The 19,693-nt window shown below is 33.1% G+C and overlaps 1 protein-coding gene across 6 annotated transcripts in view; it reads right to left on the bottom strand.

The window, feature by feature from the left end:
* LOC143225271 (phospholipid transfer protein C2CD2L-like) overlaps positions 1–19,693 on the bottom strand; it is a 68,921-nt gene that overhangs the window by 9,093 nt on the left and 40,135 nt on the right. For 4 of the 6 annotated variants that reach the window (XM_076454364.1, XM_076454367.1, XM_076454368.1 and 1 more), the window contains 5 exons: positions 12,604–12,822; positions 4,513–4,545; positions 2,866–2,995; positions 1,910–2,017; positions 256–326 (listed from right to left, as the gene is read on the bottom strand). In XM_076454364.1, coding sequence (XP_076310479.1) covers positions 256–326; positions 1,910–2,017; positions 2,866–2,995; positions 4,513–4,545; positions 12,604–12,822 — 561 coding nt within the window. The remainder of the gene's footprint in view (positions 1–255; positions 327–1,909; positions 2,018–2,865; positions 2,996–4,512; positions 4,546–12,603; positions 12,823–19,693) is intronic. The other 2 variants (XM_076454365.1, XM_076454366.1) reach the window with 2 other exon arrangements.

Here is a 19,693-nt window from a genome sequence, read left to right as displayed (position 1 = left end):
ATTTGTCGAGCTGTTATATGGATCTAGTTACACTTTGTTCTCCATTTCCTATGTTTTGTTGATGTGAATCTTTAATTACAAGATATAATTAATAAATGTCTTCTCTTTAGTAAAGATCACTTCATTTGAAACTAGAAGCACTCAAAGTTGACAATCTAAAAACTAATTAGTATGTTGTACATGAATGATTAACTGTAGTAGTGTGGATTTATATCTTTTTTTGGAAGAATGTTTTCATAGTTGTAGCATACCTACCTCTACACTCATAACCCTGTTTACCAAGATGACGAGAAAGGTTCCTCCCACAAATTTGACAAACAGTTGATCTAATTGTAAAATAAATAAAAAGTATATTTTTCAGCACTATACAAAACTTAAATACAATCAAATACTTATACAGTCTCATAACTTGATAGGTGTCAAATTTTTAATGTTTCAGCACATGAAGCAAGCATCCTGTTTATTCTCCAGCAGTTTATAAAACTAATATAAATATATACATCTGTGTTTCATGAGAAACATAGTCATTTACAAATTAATCCTAACTTTCTTATAGTCATAGTTTATATAGCACAACAAGGTTCATAGAATACTGTGAATAATTTTAGGTATAAAGAACATTTTCTCTTATCCTAACTACATAAAACAAATTCTTCATGAACAAAAGATGGATGAAAGCACAGTACACAACAGCTTTTTTATTTTGATGTTTCAGAAAAAACAAAATCTGATATTCATTAGATATGAACCAACCTTAAATTTAAAACCACTTGTTACTTAACATAGTACATATTTTAATCTGAGTGTAAAAAGTTCAGGCAAAAACAAAGCAATAAAATACAAAGGTAAATCAACATTAATGAGCATACAGCCATTATGAACATTCTATGTTTAAACTGAGAAATGTGTTATCTTAACTACAATTTATTAGTTAAGTTGTTATTAAATCTTTACTGCTGTGTCCAAAACTATTACACAAAAGTGTTATGATAAACAAGTGAATAATTAGACACTTAGAGAAAAAATATAAAGGTAAAGCAAAAACAGTTCATATACAAGTATTTTTCTATTTAAGTAAGAACAAAAAAAATGAAAAACTAATGAAAGTGATTTAAACAAAAGTCAGGAAACATTGTAATATTCCACATGATAGGCAATTTTAATATATTCAACACTAGCATTGAAAGTTTACTGCAATATATAACCCTAAACTTCATTTTGATATTATGCTTTTAGCAAATAAAAAACATGCATTAGGATACAACAACCAATCATTTTTTCCACTGGATTACAGTGCCACTGTTACACAAAAGATTTTCCTAACTTATACTAAAAAGAATTATCAAATGCATGCTCATTGTACCCAGAAGACATAATTAAGAACTTCACCACCAAGATAATTTGTTTTATTTTGATTTTCTGACAAATCTTTTCTAATGGAGAATACGACTGAACATAGAAAATTTACTTTCCATGGCCAATTTTATGTCCATTTCCCTTACCTCTGTATACCTGATCTGGCATTTATACTCTGGTAAAAAATACATAATTGTTATGCATTTAAAAATATGTATAACCTATAGCAAAAACTATCATACACAGATACAAAGGACAACAAACTGTGCATACATAAAACACTATATTGTACAAATTTCTCATTCTTTATTTACTGTGATTCCATTTTCAGTAAAATCCTTTAAAGAAACTCAGTAAATGAAAAGTTATCTTGGACTTGGTTTTTAGATCCTTTACTGATAACTACCACTGACTAAGTAAAATGTACAGATAATTAAAAAGTACAAAATATTTTAAAGCCCTAACCCACACTTGAGGAATTAAACATATGTTAGTTTAAGTTCTAAACAGTATTGAATATAGTAGAGGCAAAGTTCTATTATAAATAGCATACCCAGGTAGATGCTTGGCAACAAAGATGTGGTCATTGTATATATGAAGCTTGACACCTATCTTTCTCCATTTGGTATGATTAGCAAGAGATGATGGAAGCAGATAGTGCCTATTAAATGTCATTCAAAAAACAATATCGTAGATAGACGTACGTATAAATTTGTCTTAAACATTTTTCTTTCAACACAAAAATTCATTAATCTCTAGATAATTGAAATGTAAGTAAATGATACATCATAATCACATTTGCAAAATAAAAATCTAATATAAATATATTCTATACATAGAATATCAAGTTTTAATCCCACTTTATAAGAGCAACAAGCTGAGGTACACATTGTTTGTCCAGGTTATGAACTTAAAAAAATATGGAGTGAATGGTATGATAAATAACACAAAAATCGTAACTTCCCACAATTTATTTGTAACATAACATTATTACGGTATTCATTATTACCTCACAAAAGTTTTGTATCAGCTTTATGAACTCACTATGTGCATAGTTAAAGCATGGTATATATGGTGCAATGGTAAGGGTGACTTTGTAGGAAGAGGAAGTGGCAGTAGAGGATACTTTCTGTTACCCACTTTCAACACCCAGCTCTTTGGCTGAAGGTAACAGATCAAAGTAAAAAGTAGGTATGACTCACAAAACAACTCTTCATATCAGCCTTATGGTGAATACTGCAATAGAAACGTCTTTTGTGTGTTGTACCAAGAGTTGCAGTCCTTTTATTCATTGTATTCCTCCATATAGAATGCAAGTACACACACTGAGATACATAAGATGTTGGGAGTAAACAATATTGTAAAGTTTCTACTATTTTATTTTCATTTCAAAACAATCCACTGTTATACTTGTGACTAAGACAGAAGTTTCTTTGTTCATCTTTCTCAAACAGCATGCATTTTAGAAATCAGCTGAACCTAAATAGAATTTTGAGTGATTTTACTCACTTAATCACTCCATTCTCATTAGTTTCAACAACCAGGGTAGACTTCTCATGTATGTAAGTACGAGTAGAGGATGAACTGACACCAGAACCATCACTAATGCTGCTACGAGCACTACTGTCCTCCTCGTGATCTGTAAAGAAAAATTAAACTCTCTTATGATGATAAGAAAGCCAACTTGAAGTAAAAAATAATATTCTAAAGATGGCTAGTATGAGTATTAAAACTTTAAAATAAAGTACAGAACAATGTTTCAAACTGTTTGGTTATGGTCATATTAACAAATTAAACTTTCTCTTCAAATCATCAAGTTGTATTTGAATCACAAATAAATACTAAATTGAAAATGTTTTAATTAATGCTGTACTTATTTTCATAATGTGTTTGTTCTGTTTTATGCAAAATACAGAATGTATCAGTTTATGCAAAAAGACCTCTGTCAGCTTACTATAGGCTATGATTCTTGTTGGTATTACAGTGATTAATTCAATCAAACAACTAAGCTACTGGACATACAGAATGAGCTGTAAGTGTCATTATGCAATATTTTAGCTTATAACTTATCTGAAACAAATTCAACACAATTGTTACATCTCTTTTAAGAATTTGAAATCAACTCCTACGACTAAAGACTTATATGGTTATAGACAATCATAATAGTTCTTTGAACAGAAAATCAAAAAGGGTACATGAAAAAAAAGGTTGGCTGAAAATGTAAAAATTAACAGTACAAACTTCTTCAAATACATTAAAGATAAACAAAAGTTTAGGATGGGAGTAAACAACTGAGCGATGATAAAGGAAAGCTTACGTTTAAAGAAAATGACTGGGAAGTTTAATGAATGATGAGCTCCTGGGCCGAACAATATTTCACCAAAGGTTTTGAAGGAAGTTAATGATTGGATAGGTGGAGTCAGTCACTTGGTATTGCTTTTTTTGAAAGTTCTAGAATAGCATGCAGATGCCAAAGAATTCGAAGTTAGCTAATGTTACTCCTTTATTTCAAGGGAGGTTATAAACAAAAATCCAGTAATTATAGGTATATTTTTAGTCTTATATTAATGGAGGGAAAAGTTTTTGAAAGTCTAAGAATCAGTTCTTAGCAAATTATTTAACAATGTATACAATTTTGTTAGGTGGTCAACACTGTTTCATGAGGCAAAAATCTTGCTTCAATAATCCTTTGACACTCTTTGAAGTTACTGCTTATGTAGATGAAGGTAAGATGTGGATTTTGTGTACTTGGATTTGCATAAAGCATTTGACAAGGTTCTATGTAAAAGAATTGTTAAACTATTATCTTTACAGGTGTGGGGAATAAGATGGTTCATTAGATTTAAAAAAAGAAAAAGTGATTAGAAAGAAAACACAGGGTTGTTATAAATCAAGTTCAATCAAACTGGACTAATGTCATAAGAAAGGTAATGCAGGGCTCACCATTAGGACCTTTGTTCTTTATTTAGATCAGCAATATAGACAGAGGAATGAGCAATAAGTTACTTAAATTTGATGGTAATTTTAAGATGTTGGTATTCAGATACATGACAAACACAGTTATTTCTACATTAATATCAGAAGGTAAATAAAGAAAATATCAATACTTGATCTGGTCTTTAGGCTTAGTAAATTATTAAATAACTCATCACCTACCGATTCCCGGCACACCTAACAGAGCATTACCAGCTGGAAAAAAAAAAAAAAAATATTAACTGTAGAAGTAAAAAAAAAACTTTCAATTTTATTTTAAATGTTTACACATAAACTATAAAGATAGATAAGAAAGTTTATGTACTTAACTATTGTAGTATTATTACCATCTGACTTCTCCAAATCAAAATGAAAAATTCATTGTTTCTTTTACCTTGTTCTCTCTATTTACTTTTATAGTTATTATTAAAATTTATCAATTTATCCTAATTATTACAGAAACAAGTGCAAGGTCATGAAATAGATGAGACCTTATATGTAAAGTACAGAGTGGACATAAAAACCTATAGATTTTGTAGTTACATTAAAGTACAGTGTGGACATAAAAATCCTACTGATTTTGTAGTTGTATTGTTATATTAAAGTACAGAGTGGGCACAAAAACAAACTTAAGGTTTTATAGTTTAATAACAAGGTAGCCACAATATTTGAAAAACAAATTCAGTCTTTCCCAACAAAATCCAGATTTTTTTAAACCTTCCCATGTACAAGTATGATATTTAAATTTCTCTTCATGGAACAACTTAACACTACTTTAGTTTGTAAGCTACTTATAATGGACTACAAAACCTTCAGAATATATTCATATAAGACTGGGACTACAGGAAAAGATCTGACAAAGACATTGAAACCTGATTGTAAACAATAAAATGCTACAATTTTATTTACAAAGGAATATTTGATCTAATCTGTTCTCAAGCAAAATGCATAGAGCATGTATGCAGTGTATGTCATAGAAAATGGGTGTGATCCACTATTTATTTATGTTCCACATTTGGAAATATATTTTTTAAAATTTTCCTGACTTTTATTTGTCCCTTTTCCAGGTGTTCCAGGTTTGTATCTAACCAGATTAATGAAATATTTGTGGAATGCAAATACTAAGTATATGTATAGATTTAAAAGTTTTCAAGAATTACATTTTATTTTATTAATGTATATAATGTATAGAATGGAGAAAGTAGCAGATCAAAATATTATTAGAAAAAAAAAACATGGATACTAGTGAACCACAATATCAAATAAGAAAGATAAGACAAAGTCTATTGTAGAAGTTAGTCTGGGACAATTTCTGTGTCTTGACTGAGAAGCAAGAAAATTTGCAACTGCAGACTAGTGCAGGGGTTCCCAACCGGTGGGTCGCGAAGCCTTGGCAGGGGGGTCGCGAAGCTTTGGCAGGGGAGTCGCGAAGCCTTGTTAGAAGTAGCTTGGGATAACATTAATTTTATTTCATCAATTACATTTTCATGCTCTTACATTTTTTTTTGTTTCGGTGCAAAACAAAACGTGTGCTACGTTAGTTCAATGTCATTAGGTGATATTATGGGTGTATGTATGCGTGCCTGTGAGTGAATGTGCCTGTGTGAATGTGTATACTAGTGAGTAACGAGTATGTGAGTGCACGCGCATGTACGTATGCTTGTGTGTCTGTTTAGCTGTGATTAAGTGTGTGTGTGCTCGCTGTCGACACGTGAGTCACATGTCCGTTGCTAACTGGTGGATGACGAATCGTGCGACTGGCCACGCTCCCTTCCCTCCCAATACTTACCCCATCATTACTTTACCTGCACCCCCCCACAAGTAGTCAGTGTAAGATCTACAGTTGCCAAAGCATTCATTATTCAACATTTTTATTTTATTTTAACAAGGAGATAAGTAAGCAGTAGAGGTGAGTTGTGTCCATGACTAAACGGCGCAGATACTCAGAATGCAACCTCAACATTGGCTTCACCACTGTGCTCGCCAACGACGGCATCGAGAAACCACAGTGTGTTTTGTGCCATGCTGTCCTGAGTGCAGAGTCAATGAAACCATCAAAACTCAAGCGTCATCTCGAGACAAAACATCCAGAACACGCAAAGAAGGGTTTGGATTTCTTCAAATGGCATGAACGGTGTTTTAAAAGCCAAAGAATCGATAGAAGTGGGTCGTTTCAGCAGCAGAGTGCAGCCGTAATGGAAGCTTCATATGAGATTGCATTCGAAATTGCTAAACAAAAAAAGCCTCTCACGATTGGAGAAACACTTCTTAAACCCTGCATGATGAAAGCAGTAAATCTTGTTCTTGGAGAAGCCAGTGCAAAGAAGATGCAGCAAGCATCCCTGTCAAATAATACTATACAGAGGCGCATTTCTAAAATGTCTATGGATGTGAAGGAACAGGTTTTGACTGAAATCAAGGGTTCCCCTTTGTTCTTCTTTCAGCTTGACGAGTCAACAGATGTAAGTTCATGTTCTCAGTTGCTTGTCTTTGTGAGATACATTAATTCAGGTGACATCAAAGACGAATTCTTATTCTGCAGTGCACTTGAAACCACAACAAAAGCTGATGATGTCATGGAAAAGGTTTCAACTTTTTTTTTTTTCAAGATGAAGATCTTCAATGGGAAAACGTGTGTGGGGTTTGTACGGATGGGGCACCGGCTATGCTGGGATCGAAATCAGGATTCCAGCCGAGAGTGAAGAAGCTAGCACTTCAAGCAAAGGACATCCACTGCATGATTCACCAATATTCTCTTGCCAGTAAGACTCTCCCTGCCTCTCTGCAGGAAGTGCTTGAATGTGTAATCAAGCACTCAAGCACTCGCCTATTCAAAGAACTATGCAAAGACATGAATGCTGACCACGAAGTCCTTCTCTTCTACACAGCAGTACGTTGGTTGTCGAAAGGAAACGTTATTAATCGTGTCTTTGAAATGAAAGATGAAATAAAGCTATTCCTGGAGACTCAAGAAAGGAAAGATCTTGTAGCTCACTTCGAAGATGAAGCATGGAATTAAAGGGTTGCGTACCTAGCCAACATTTTTGACCAGCTGAGCAAGCTCAATTTGAAGCTTCAAGGAAGGGAAACACATGTTCTCCTTTTTCAAGATAGTCTTCGGGCCTTTGTTTCCAAACTGCAGACCTGGCGTCGGAAAACCAATCATGGAAACATCGCTATGTTTGAAAAACTTTGTGGAGTGACGGATGAGTCTCAGATCCAACTGGATCAGTTCCTCAAGGATGAGATTACCGAACATCTTCAGTCTCTAGAAAAGGAAGTCGAGCGTTACTTCTCTGAGCTATCACAGGAACAGGAGGCCCTGGTAAGGAACCCATTTTGTACTGAACTTGATGTATCCAGCATCCCAGATGATATCCAAGATGAATTTCTGGATCTAAGGAATGACTCTTCAGCTCGTGATCTCTTCAAGGTGAAATTCGTGACACAGTTCTGGTGCGCTATGTATCAGTCATACTCCAAAGTCAGCATGATAGCTTTACGTGTCCTTGTTCCATTTGCTTCTGCCTACTTGTGTGAGGCAGGATTTTTCACTCTTGTCAATATAAAAACAAAGAATAGGAACAGACTGGATGTTGGAGATGACATGAGACTGGCTCTAACAAATGCTTGGCCACGAATTTCAAAGCTTGCTGCTGAAATGCAACATCAGGCATCTCACTAGCTGGGTTGGATAGCTGTTCAAACCTATGTTAATATTATTTTAAGAAATATATGTTCTTTTTGGTGAATTCAGGTTGGACCAATGTGATTTAATTTGCTAATAAATAATTACAGAATTTTTAAATATTTTTTTAGATGTTTCTTTCCCTCTCCACAGAAAATAAAAGAAAAATTAAGCTGCTGATAGTAAGCCCTAAGTAGGGGGTCACATGGGTTTCAAACTTTTAGGTAAGGGGTTGCGAGTGCCAAAAGGTTGGGAACCCTTGGACTGGTGCCAGACAAACATGGTAAATTGAAATAAAACCCCAACTATTCAGAGAAAGCTCCAGATGAAATTAACAACTTCACCAAAAATAGTTAACAGGATAGCAAGCAAAATCAATGAGTGAATTGATCTTAGTGAAGAGACATGAATTACTTGGTTTTTCACTATTGGGTGATTTTGTCAAAAGATATTAGATAAGGGAGTAAGGGATAGAAATAAGTTCTGTTAGGACTAAAAACAAATTGAATGAAAAGAACTACTTTTAAAAGCAGATATGCTAAACTTCTTCAATATAGTTTTTTTTTTTATATCTGATATTGCTCCCAGGAACTGTTCTCAGTTCAGAAGACTGAAGATGGCAGTATTCCAGAATTTAAAAGAAACTTACCATGTGAACTCTTTGTAAGTATGCTGTTTGTGATCTAGTCTAATAATATTTCACTTAAGGTTCAATAAAGAAAACAGTGAAGAACATTAACTGTACTAAAGAAATAGTAGATTTGAAAATGCTTAAAGTGGAATTACTTAAAGATATCTTAGAAGAATTGTTAATAAATGTTATGCAGATTATCACTGGGAGGACTTCTCATTTTAATTTAGGTGACAATTAATGTTGTGTTTATGAAATATAACAGAAAATTAATAGAAGGTTTTACTAATTAGCACTTAGATATTTGGAACAAAACATTTAATGATTTAGTTATTGTTGTTTCAAGATAACATTGAGAGTTTCAATATAAATAAAAATAAAAAGACTATTTGATTTATATTCAGTTTTCTCTGGGTGATTTCCTTATTCTACATATAAAAATTCCTTGAGTTGGTTGCTTAAGTGCTCTGCTCATGAAAGTACAACCTGAAATCAAAATATATTTCTTTATAATGAGTATTAGTCAAATCCAGTGACAACACCCAAAGGCTGCTCATACATGCATTATATTAAGCTTTTTTACAATGAAGTACAAAGATACACAATGGTCTATGTGATATTAAACCATAGTTTTTATCATATAAGCTCTCAAGCTTATAGATGAGCTGCTGGAGGCCATGATCAAGGAATGATATATTTGTTTATTTACACCAGTAAATATGTTCTGAATTGTTATTGCAGACTTTTGTTATTCATATCAAACTTTCATGTGGAGTGAGTTTAAATGGACATTAGATGAATATTTATTTTTTGAAAAAAACATTCAAACCAAATCACAGCAACTTTCAATCCACACAGTTATTATCAGCTTTAGTGGGTTGTAATGAACACATCTAACAGCACAGTAACAGACATGAAATATAAGATGCACATCACCTGCGTACTAAGCCAACTTAAAAGAAAAAAGTGGCAAATCAATTATTTTTGAAAGCTTAAATTTATTAATATGACGATGAATGTACAAAAAAAAAATTGTAGCCAAAGATGTATAATCAAGCTAACTCCACATTACTTAATTAGAGGTTGTATGAATCATATTAAAAATTTTAATCAAATGATTTTTTAACAGACAGAGTTTTTGATATGTGATCATTTCCTCTTTTGTAAAGATCAATGAATTTGTTTAGTGCTTTAAGTATTTACAAACAATCATACTAAGACTTTTATAAAGGCTAGGTTATTAAAGTAGTCATACGTAAATCTTCTAACTTTGTTTTAAAATATTACAGAAGTAATTCTGGGCACTAATGAAAATGTGTGTGTGTGTGTGTGTGTGTGTGACCATATTTATATATATACACATACACAACCATGCAAACCAATTAAAGAGAAGCAACTAATGTGAACAAAATTTACAAAAACCATACATTACACATTGAATGTGTAAAACAAAATATATCAAACTAAAGAAACAAACAATCTATTCATGACATCCAGTTATTTTACATGCATTACTTAAATGTTCTTAACTGAAACATTCTCAACGTAAAGAACTCGTGCACCCTTTTCCCAAAATTTGATATCTCACATACATGTATATTTGGTATAACTGGTAGGTCACATATAAAACATTATGAACCAGAGGGGTACTCAAAAAAGTGCATACCTCTACATACAGCATTGATCATATTTGACTTTCGATAAATAAGAAAATATGTCCTTATTTCTGTCCTTATTAATGGACACAAACCATTTTTGGCAGGATAATGATGAATAATACTCTACAGCAGTTTAATATGTTTCACCAAATTCTGACCAGTTTTTATTGTGTTACAGAGCAAAGATAGTGTGAAAAATTGGCCTCCATATTAATGTAGGGATTTTTTTTGTTTTTCATAACAATGACCCTCCAAAAACTAATCACTTCTAAGTTGGGTCATAGTATACCAACTATCATCCCAATCCATTCAAACATTTTCAAGAAATCTTGCTGACAAACACACACACACAGGGGTGAAAGCATAACCTTTTCCCACCTTCAGTGTTAGAAGTAAAATGTAATTGCACATGCACATACATATAGATACCAGTTCATTTAACATTACTGCTATGTCCCATATAAAACAGTATAACAAATGTAGGTGTATATAAAGAAAGTGGTGTAAGAATACATGTTCATTTTGTGTCAAAATGTAGTTATGAAATTTCAAAGTACTTACCTTGTTATGTAAAGGGTTTTGATGGCTCAAAATGCAGACAGATTGAAAATCAACAACACAAAAAATAAGTTAGTTTTTACATACATCAGATCAAATTAATTTAAATTATTGAATATGATCAATTTTTTTTTTAATTTTCATGCAAAAACAGGCAAGAATCATATGTATCTATACATGTAAAGACAATCTGTATGTATCTTTGTACTGTACCTCCTCTGAATCGATTACGTAAATCTTAACCAAAATTTGTATATAAATACTATGAACTATGGGGAACCTCCTAAGGGGATCAAAATTGAGCTTAACCTATTTCTATTGTATAAGCCCTGTTGGTTAATTAATCCTGGCCTATTGAGTCAATCTCAAACAATTTCAGCAGATTGACACTTCAGATAATGTCAAATATTCTAAAGGAATTCAAGAACAAAGTATGAATGTTGCTGGAAAGCTACTCAAACATCCATGTTTTTCTCATGGTCAATGAGATGTAGAATATTCAAAAGTGGGATGACTTTAAAATCTTGGTTGATGAAAAGCAAACTAAATTTTGCTTATGAAGAAACTCTGTTATAATTTTAAAATTTTGACAGTTTATGTTCAAGTCATTAATTTGAAATGTATTATTTCTGTTAAACTTACATTGTTTTAATTAAGTTTAAACATTCACCATCAGTTGATGAGCGTTTCAGCTTGAATGTGTGTGTTTATATATGAATAACTAGATGTGGGTTTTATATATGTATAATACACAAGCTATAGATATAGGCATTAAATATTAACATCTAGAAAATGTAGAATAAGCTAGAAAATAATTGGCATAAACTATTGAACTTTTATTTACAATACAAGAACTTCAAACTTTTAGAAGTATTAGAATGCCTAACACTTTCTCAAAATGTAATGATTTGAAATATTGTAACTGAGGATTTCTTTAGAAAATTAATATGTAAATATTCATATGAAAACTCCATATTATGGATAATCCTGTAAAACTATACAAATGCTAGTTATCTCAAATTTAAAACTCATAAACTAGAAAGAAGCCAACCAGGCATTGTTACTCTGATGAAATCATGGCCAGCACACTAACTGGTCAGATTCATCCAACTCTTGAAATTTGTGGTGTTTATTACTTCCAAGACTATAGATATGAAAATGTAATCTAACTTATACAAATTATAAATCCATTATTGTAAGATAAAACAATGACTGGGAGTACCAACCAAGGATGTTTCATAGATATCAAAAGTGACAAAATTCACCTTAAACACAGGAAATATACTTTGTCGTTTTACCACTTTCTTTAAAAATTCTTTCATTAGGACATATTTTTGGTAAGTTCTTAGTTTGTGTTGACAAAAAAACTTACAAACTTACTTTCTTCATCCTACCAGGGAAAGAATTAAAAGAAACTTCATTTTCTTGACTGATCATCAAGAAACTATTTTGAGGTTCTATGTGAACCAGGCACTACAGTAAAAATATAATGAACAACTCAAGACAAGATTAGTGCCTATAGTTAAAGTGTTTAGGTTATAGGTATTTATTCTTGGCCAGTAGAGCCTAAAAGTTTCTTTAATTTGATAATTAAATGGAAGAATTTTTTCTCGGAACTACAGTTAATGATGCCTTCAATAAGAAATATGTCAGTAGACAATACAAGTTTCCATAGAAAATTATACAATTATCAATAATTAGTAACTACAAAGCATTACTTTTGTTTTTGTATCACTGACCTGATGTTCGATCAGTTGATATCATTTGTGACCGAGGAACAGACCTGGAGCGGTCAGAAGAGAAACTTCTACTGCTATCTCTACTTATACTTTCTCCTGCTTCAGCCTTCTGGTCAACTGACTTTGATCGGTTATTCCGCAAGCTTAACCTTTTTCTTAAGGTTCCCATGAAAGACCTTCGGTCTCTCATTCTTCCTCTTTCAGATGAAGTAAAGAATACTATGCAAAGACATATCATTTTAAAAGCTTGAACCAAACACTTCTAATAAATAAAATACTAGAAGAAAAACATAATGAATCATGTAAATATTTCAGTTTAATTTCATTCATCTGTACAAATGAGCTTTAAAACTGACCTAAAGTTTATTATACCCTTAATAAACATATTCCAAACTATCAAAACAAACATAATACAGTGGTGTAACTTAAATTGTGTTAATTTTTTTTTTTTAATTCTAGAATAAATGAGTGGAATTGTAAAAATTCCTGTACTTCATTTTTATTAAATATGTTTTTTTTTTTAAATAAAGAACAAGATACAGTGTTGAAAATAATTCTGAAAACATGCAGTGATATGCTTACAAGAGTCATACACAATGAGTATATGCAATGAAATGGTTAACATTGCTGGTACAATACATATAAAAAAATATATATAAAAATAAGCTGTAGAATACACTAGGTATTTTGTACTTGCTTCAAACAAGCATAATTTCATACATATTTTAAAATATTTGTAACTAGACCCTGACAAATTTAAGAGATGGTTGTGACTATGTAGCATTGTCACATGTTTATAAACACATGCCAACCATGACAGTTGTCTCATCTCTCTTCCACTGAACAAAATATCACTCTTCTAACTTTTCATAAAGCTCCTATGGTAGCACAAAATTTCACCTAAGTCTATAACATATAATTCTTTTCATCAGCATTTGATTTTTATACATTTTATAATTTTTATATGTTGGATACCATGAGTGCATTCACTACACTACTAATGGGTAAAATATAATTTTTCTATACTTTTATAGGTATCATGCTGATGTGGCACTGTCCGATTAGTTGTCATTCAACTAATCAATGTGTAACATAAAAACAAATAAAAAGCAAATATAGCAGTCACACCTTTTTTCAAGGTCGGTTTTCAAGGCCGCCGTCAAGCAGAGCAGGTGTGTAAGTCAAGAGCTGCGAGACACGTACATTGAAGACTAGGTATTTGTTGAAGTGCATAAATCCCAAGTTTTACTCAAAAAGGTTAGCCCTTAGTCCTTATCAGGACTAGTAAAACAAGATGAAGCAAAGAAGATCGCAACGCGATCCAACAGAAAAGCCCTTTCAAACGAAGAGATAATGGAAAAGCTGAACAAGGTGATCGAAGGACCAGCCTCAGAATCTCTGAGTAGTTCAACAGAGAGTTCTGAAAGCGAACACTCAGGAGCTGAAGAATCACCGAGACGAGAATTTCAAGAAACAAACGTGACATCAAACAAGAGGAGGCTGAAGAAGAAAAAAAACATGGTAAGTATAGTTTCTGACAATTCGACTAACCTCAACCTTAACGACGCTACTAACAATACTAAAATCAAAGTGTTAACAACGTAACCCATGTTAATGACGACAAAGCCACTTGTACTAACGAAACTAACCTGAATACTAACAACACCACCATCGCCACTAATTCTAAGAACACCACCACTGTCACACAAACACACGATTCTCCTTACTACAGAATCCCAACTCTGTTCATCGAAGGAGTAAATAACACAACACGCATCCCACAGATTGTCAAACAACTGAGGACCTATTACCCGGGCATTCAGTTTAAAGACATCAAACGTCTTCCTAATGGAAGAATCATGCTTAAATGTTCTGAACCACAAGAGTTTTCACATATTTTGGCCCACTGGCCCAAGGATGCCTTTGGGGTTCAAGCCACTATTACTACACCAAAAACCAACACACCAAAACTAACTGTCATTATTGAGCAGATATGAACCAGATCAAATCAAACGGCACGATTCGGGTCTGGCAAAGAGATGCCTGGGCTGGGATCTAGAAATCCAATGCCTAAAGATTTTGATGTGGGGGGAAACGGGTGTGCCCCGAGAAAACCCACTTTGACAGGACAGGCGCCGAAAGTTTTGCCTGTCGTGTGCCCTGTACCTGAAAAAAAGGAATTCATGTTGGTAACATGGATTTTATTTATTTAGATTCTTTGTTGAGTGGATTGTGATTCTTGAAATATGTTGTAAGATGTTATATATTTTGTTGGTGCACTTGATAATATTTGAGAGAAAGTTCTGTTATTCTATCTCTTATAGTTGGTAAATTACTAATTTGGTGTAGATAATTTGTTGGCGTAAATGATGGTAGGCTGAATGCAGATTTTAATATTCTGTTTTGTTGCACTTGGATTTTCTGGGTGTGTTGTTTGACATATTGTATGTTACTTGACATCCGTACTGTATTAGTGGGCGGATGTAAGCGTTGTATATTTTGTAAAATGGTGTTGATGCATTTGATTGTTTACCAGTTATAGTCTTTAGATATGAAATCCTTTTTCTGATTGATGAGTGTATATTGTTTATGTGTTTTTTCCATGTTAGGTTGTACTTGGATTTTCTGGAGTGTGTTGTTTGACATATTGTATGTTACTTGACATCCGTACTGTATTAGTGGACGGATGTAGCGTTATATTTGTAAAATGGTGTTGGTCGCATTTCGATTGTTTACCAGTTATAGTCTTTAGATATGAAATCCTTTTCTGATTGATGAGTGTATATTGTTTATGTGTTTATTCCATGTTAGTTTTGTGTGAAAGTGGCCCAAGGAATGTGATGTTTTGCTCATGTTAATGGTTGTGTTTCCAAGTGATAGTTTTATTTTTCTAGATTTTTTCTTTGCTGCTTTAGTTTTCTATAGAAGGTGATTGCTTGTGTTTTTGTTGGATTTAACACGACTCTCCACTTGTTGCTCCATGTTGAGACGTTGTTTAGTGGTTCTTGTATGCGAGACATGGCCATTACTGGGTTTCTGGAGGTGCTCCAGATTGCAATGTCGTCTGCGTATTGTGAATTGTGTGTGTATGTTAGATTTGGAAAAGGTATGTCACTGACGAAAATTATGTATAGAAGTGGAGAGAGGACTGATCCTTGGGGCACTCCTGCCGTTATATTAAATAATTTGGATATAGTTTTATTGACTTTTACTTGTGCTGTTCTATTGGTTAAGAAATTTGAAATCCATTTGACTATCGTGGGATTTATTTGTAGGTGATTTAGTTTGTATATGATGGCGTTGTGCCAAAGCGCTGTCGAATGCTTTTGACATCTAGGAATACCCGATGGTTACTTGATTGTTGTTGTAAGCTTTGTAGATTGATTGGTGAGTGTGAGGTGATCTGTTGTTTGTCTATTTTTTCTGGAGGCATTTTGAGATTCTAGAAGGATGTTGTTCGATTTGCAAAAATGGAGGAGACGGTTGGAGATAATTCTCTCCATCAGTTTGCCAAGGCAGCTTAACAGACTGATGGGGTGGAAATTATCTGTATTTGTTCTATTAGTTTGTTTCTTGGGATCGTTGTTATGATGGCTTTTTCCACGTGTCAGGGTAATACCGGCTCGCTAGTGAAATGTTCATGATGTTTGTGAGGTGTTGTAGTAGGAGAGTGGAACTTTTTCAGAATAATATTTGGTATTTGCTCATGTTGGGGAAGTGTTCTTCAAGTTTTGATATTAATTTTTAGTTCACTTATGGTTATTTTTCTATAATATTTGAGAGAAAGTTCTGTTATTCTATCTCTTAAAACACAAATCACATGCTACAACATATCACACACAACAATAAAATCGCAAGGACGGACGAAGAGAACACACTACGTCACCGATGACTCATTAGCTGACTCATTAGCTTATTACAAATCCTCTTTTAGCAATTTAAACTCAGTAGATTTCGACACACAACACCAACACCATGTCAACAACTTCATAAATACAAACCAAGCTTCATTCTCACCAGGATTCCCTGGCGATACACTAGAAGCATACTCAAGTTCAATCAATAGAAAAATAACCATAACTGAACTAAAAATTAATATCAAAAACTTGAAGAACACTTCCCCCGAACATGACCAAATACCAAATATTATTCTGAAAAAAAGTTCCACTCTCCTACTACAACACCTCACAAACATCATGAACATTTCACTAGCGACCGGGTATTACCATGACACGTGGAAAAAAGCCATCATAACAACGATCCCCAAGAAACAAACTGATAGAACAAATACAGATAATTTCTGCCCCATCAGCCTGTTAAGCTGCCTTGGCAAACTGATGGAGAGAATTATCTCCAACCGTCTCCTCCATTTTTGCAAATCAAACAACATCCTTCTAGAATCTCAAAATGCCTCCAGAAAAAAAGACAAACAACAGATCACCTCACACGACTCACCGAATCAATCTACAAAGCTTACAACAACAATCAAGTAACCATCGGGGTATTCTTAGATGTCAAAAAAGCATTCGACAGCGTTTGGCACAACGCCATCATATACAAACTAAATCACCTACAAATAAATCCCACGATAGTCAAATGGATTTCAAATTTCTTAACCAATAGAACAGCACAAGTAAAAGTCAATAAAACTATATCCAAATTATTTAATATAACGGCAGGAGTGCCCCAAGGATCAGTCCTCTCTCCACTTCTATACATAATTTTCGTCAGTGACATACCTTTTCCATATCTACCATACACACACAATTCACAATACATGAGCGACATTGCAATCTGGAGCACCTCCAGAAACCCAGTAATGGCCATGTCTCGCGTACAAGAATCACTAAACAACGTCTCAACATGGAGCAACAAGTGGAGAGTCGTGTTAAATCCAACAAAAACACAAGCAATCACCTTCTATAGAAAACTAAAGCACCAAAGAAAAAATCTAGAAAAAATAAAACTATCACTTGGAAACACAACCATTAACATGAGCAAAAACATCACATTCCTTGGCGTCACTTTCGACACAAAACTAACATGGAAAAAACATATAAACAATATACACTCATCAATCAGAAAAAGGATTTCATATCTAAAGACTATAACTGGTAAACAATCGAAATGCGCACCGAACACCATTATACAAATATACAAGGCTTACATCCATCCACTAATAGAGTATGGATGTCAAGTAACATACAATATGTCAAACAACACACTCCAGAAAATCCAAGTGCAACAAAACAGAATATTAAAATCTGCATTCAGCCTACCATCATTTACGCCAACAAATTATCTACACCAAATTAGCAATTTACCAACTATAAGTGATAGAATAACAGAACTTTCTCTCAAATATTATCTAAAAGCAGAAAATAGAAACAAACTAACGGCATCACTACACAAATTATCAAGTGCACCAACAAAATACATATCACCTTACAACATATTTCAAGAATCACAATCCACTCAACAAAGAATCTAAATAAGTAAAATCCATGTCATTAACATGAATTCCTTTTTTTTTTTTCAGACACAGGGCACACGACAGGCAAAACTTTCGGCGCCTGTCCTGTGAAAGTGGTTTTTCTCGGGGCACTCCCGTTTCCCCCCACATCAAAATCTTTAGGCATTGGATTTCTAGATCCCAGCCCAGGCAACTCTTTTGCCAGACCCTGAATCATGCCGTTTGATTTGATCTGGATTTGAATTATATTCATGTTCACATCTGCTCAACTTCTTCCTTTCGGGACAGGTCCCGGCCTTTCTTTCCGCTGCTGCCTTTGCCTCCACCCAAGACAACATTTAGAGACATCCTCCACCCAAAAAGTCAAGAATAATAACAATAATTAATTTATTAAAAAAAAACAAAAAAACCACCACTTAATCTTAATAACAATCCACGAAAGGGGACGAAGAGGAACCACAACATTCCTGAATACCCCGGGTGGTGAGAGAACTCTTCTGATTTCTCTCTCTCTAAAGTGAACCCCTGCCAAGTTAGTTTAGTTTAGTTACACCTTTTTTTTTAATTCACTGTTTCCATAAACATTTCAAATAAAGTAACACGAAGAATATTAACAAAATCCTATGTGAATTCATGTTTCTGAAATATCTCATTTACAGATAAAATCAAATAATTTTTTCATCAGGTGTAATTTTTTTATATTACTGAAAGAAATGAAGGAAATTTCTTTGCACACCAAACTGACACTTGTATTTCATGCAGGTATTAAAAAACATTCAATACCAATATTGAGAAAATACAATTTTACTTTTTTCTGTACATAAGAAACACCCACATGCTTCAAATATTTATTATATCCACACTGCTCCTGCATCACTACATTTATCTTGGTTAAAATTACTCGTTATATTATTGTAGTTTGCAAAGCTTATACAAACTCTTTAATATGAATACTGTTTCTATTACAAAGAAGAATTCAGAATTTATTTTAAGAAAGAGTCAGAATGCTTTCTCATAAAATCAGTATATATATGATCACCATTAATTAATTTATTTGTGTGCTATACTGTAAACTAATGAGGGTGAGACAAATGGGTTAGCTAGGATACATGTTCAAGTTTTTACTCTGTTATCATTACAAATGTTGTTTGATTGGCTTTTATGAGACACTGAAGAACATTCTTATATTCTAAATTAACTATAACAAAAATATCTGTATTCGCTACAACTGGACTTATTTATCTAATTCATAAAAGAAAAAAAACATTGAAGCTAAAGATAACAACTCATTTCTCTTCTCATATATACTTCTCTGGATGTCCAAATACATTTTTAATATTACTACCACTGCATAGCAGGGATAATATTCTTCCACAGCTTTTTTAGCAGTTCATAGTCCATACATGAATATTATGGTTAAAACTGTTTTGAAAGAATAGTCAATCAATTTGTCTGTTGACACAAAAATAATTTAAAAAACATTAAATAACAAATATCCTAAACTAAATATTTAAATAAATAAATGTTAGACGATAAACACCCTGAACAACTAACCATCATACAAGTGTTCTAAAGTACTTCATCTAGACAAAAAAAAAAAGTATAATTTCCCATGGA

This window comes from Tachypleus tridentatus, chromosome 9 (genome assembly GCF_004210375.1).
Source record: "Tachypleus tridentatus isolate NWPU-2018 chromosome 9, ASM421037v1, whole genome shotgun sequence".
Classification (NCBI taxonomy): domain Eukaryota; kingdom Metazoa; phylum Arthropoda; class Merostomata; order Xiphosura; family Limulidae; genus Tachypleus; species Tachypleus tridentatus.
Note: the sequence above shows the minus strand (reverse complement) of the source record. Positions and strands in the feature narration are given on the sequence as shown.